General features: G+C 39.6%; 1 protein-coding gene across 3 annotated transcripts in view; it reads left to right on the top strand.

The window, feature by feature from the left end:
• LOC123091092 (plant UBX domain-containing protein 11) overlaps positions 1-1,841 on the top strand; it is a 7,859-nt gene extending 6,018 nt beyond the window's left edge. For all 3 annotated transcript variants that reach the window (XM_044512491.1, XM_044512492.1, XM_044512493.1), the window contains exons 9-10: positions 1,005-1,268; positions 1,405-1,841. In XM_044512491.1, coding sequence (XP_044368426.1) covers positions 1,005-1,268; positions 1,405-1,610 — 470 coding nt within the window. In that variant the 3' untranslated portion in view covers positions 1,611-1,841. The remainder of the gene's footprint in view (positions 1-1,004; positions 1,269-1,404) is intronic.
• Positions 1,842-2,108: the final 267 nt, after the last annotated feature.

The raw sequence follows: 2,108 nt of genomic DNA, 5'->3' as shown, positions 1-2,108 counted from the left end.
GAGGCAACTATTCCTTAATCAAATTAATCTACGCTTAACTACGTACCTACTACTCAGTACGACACAAGCAGACTTCTCTCTCCTCACTGCTGGGGATTTCTGGGTCTGCCATTGAGAAAAGGAAAGAGGAAGAACCTCGCTGTGGAAGAGAAAAGGAGAAGGCGAAGGGATAGGGGATGCAAGGAGTTACTGTGGAATGAAAAGGAAAGAAAAAGGAGACGTCCCAGTCGAAGGGGTATGCAGGTGGATGAGCTGGTGTGGACCGTTGGAGGGGTAAAATTAGGAAACAGATGGAAGAATTGAGGTTGAGCCTTGTTTTACAGAAATTACATGAAAAAAAAAACATTTCTTGCTTATAGGAACAGAGTGATTCTTGGTGAGAATATACTATTATCATTTGCATGTGAAATATCTAATATTGTGTACCATTTTGAAGATCTACGTGAGCGTCTTTTTGGCTTAAATATACACCACAGGTTGGCTTGAAGTTTTGCTTCACCAGGACTTTCCTGATGAATTACCAGGACTTGCACTATATAGGCACAGAGTGTTAATCCATTTATTTGCTTAACGTTTGGTTGCACACGGCCACACATTCTAATGCACCATCTACTTGGTATGAATGATAGTATGGACTATGAAGTAAGGCTTTCATTTGGTCCATAAGCTGGTCATGTATGCTTGAACTCTTTCTTGCTATTAGTTCAGATAAGTAATCTTTTCATATAGACTTCAAAATAAAATTCTGCATGTGAATCCCCCTCTTGAGGTTAACTTTAACTTCCTGGGCATTTGACTGTAATGATGTAAACTTGAATAAGGTGTTTCAGGTATGGTCCCATTGTGTTTTACTTGTGTGCTGAGATTGCATCACTTTTTTTAAAAACATCCATGTTGTAATTTTATACAAGACTTTCTATTTGGAAGCTCATTACTTCATTATACTAACTTTGGATCATACTGTTGAATTGTTGGATCTAACTGATCGTCAAATTTTTGTTCAGATCTGGAAACCACATTGTATGAGTTGGGTATTGAAACCCGCCAGGCCCTTGTTGTCGTTCCGAATCGTCAATCTGTTAAAGTGGCAAGGCACCAATCGTCATTGCCATCCAGTGATCTGGATCGCACTGGGGATACAGACAGGTCGGGTGGTTGGGGTTTTCTGGGGGCAGCGTTATCATACGTGAATCCATTGTCCTACTTGAGAGGAAATCCCACCCCATCAAATCCTGATCAACTGGGAAATGAAGGCTCGCAGCAGTACAGTATGTTTTCTTATTTAGATTCTTCTGCTGATATTTCCTTGTTGGTCTGTTATTTGGATTGATCGTGATTGCAGAGTAATATTTTTGAAAATAATCCCACTTCTGACTAGTGAAATTATGATTACTTCTCTGGCAGGACCAAGCTCTCAATCCCAACCTCTTCGTGGTGATGGAAGTCAACAAACAGCTACTCATAGCTCTGGAAATACCTTGAGAAGGCGGCCCCAACAGTTCGGTGGCAACATTCACACTCTAAGCAGTGAAGAACAAGATCCATCTGATAATAGAAATGTCTTCTGGAATGGGAATTCTACAGAGTTTGGAGGCGATGAAAAGAAATAGGGGGTGACCGGACTGCCGTTTAACGAGGAAATAAATATGTTGGTAACGAACTGAGGTGTTAAACTACAGTGCTTATACATATGTTGGGAACAAACTGAGGTGTTAAATTACAGCGCTTATACATAACTAGTAGTATGGCACGTGCAACCCTAGAAATTACTTTGTTCACCCCAGGAATGACCTTTGTTATTTCGATACGAGCATATATAATTTGATGTAGTATCTCGTCCTTGGGAGCACAACCTTTGTGAGCTTTTACTAATTATTTCTTTGTAGTCTATTATGGCTGTAATTTTTTCATATATTTAGGCCTCTTTCGGTTCAAAAGAATAGTGGAGCGAACACAGGAAAAATAGAGGAGATTTTTCCTTGGTTTTGGTTTGAGAGAAAAAAATGCAGGAATTTTACAATTCACTTGGACCTCTTTTAATTTCCTATATGCATGAAGGATGAGACTGAGATCCTTAGTGGCATAATAACATGCTAATTATACCTTTC

Source organism: Triticum aestivum, chromosome 4B (assembly GCF_018294505.1).
Source record: "Triticum aestivum cultivar Chinese Spring chromosome 4B, IWGSC CS RefSeq v2.1, whole genome shotgun sequence".
Taxonomy (NCBI): domain Eukaryota; kingdom Viridiplantae; phylum Streptophyta; class Magnoliopsida; order Poales; family Poaceae; genus Triticum; species Triticum aestivum.
The sequence above is the reverse complement of the archived record's forward strand: the minus strand, read 5'-3'. Positions and strand labels throughout refer to the sequence as shown.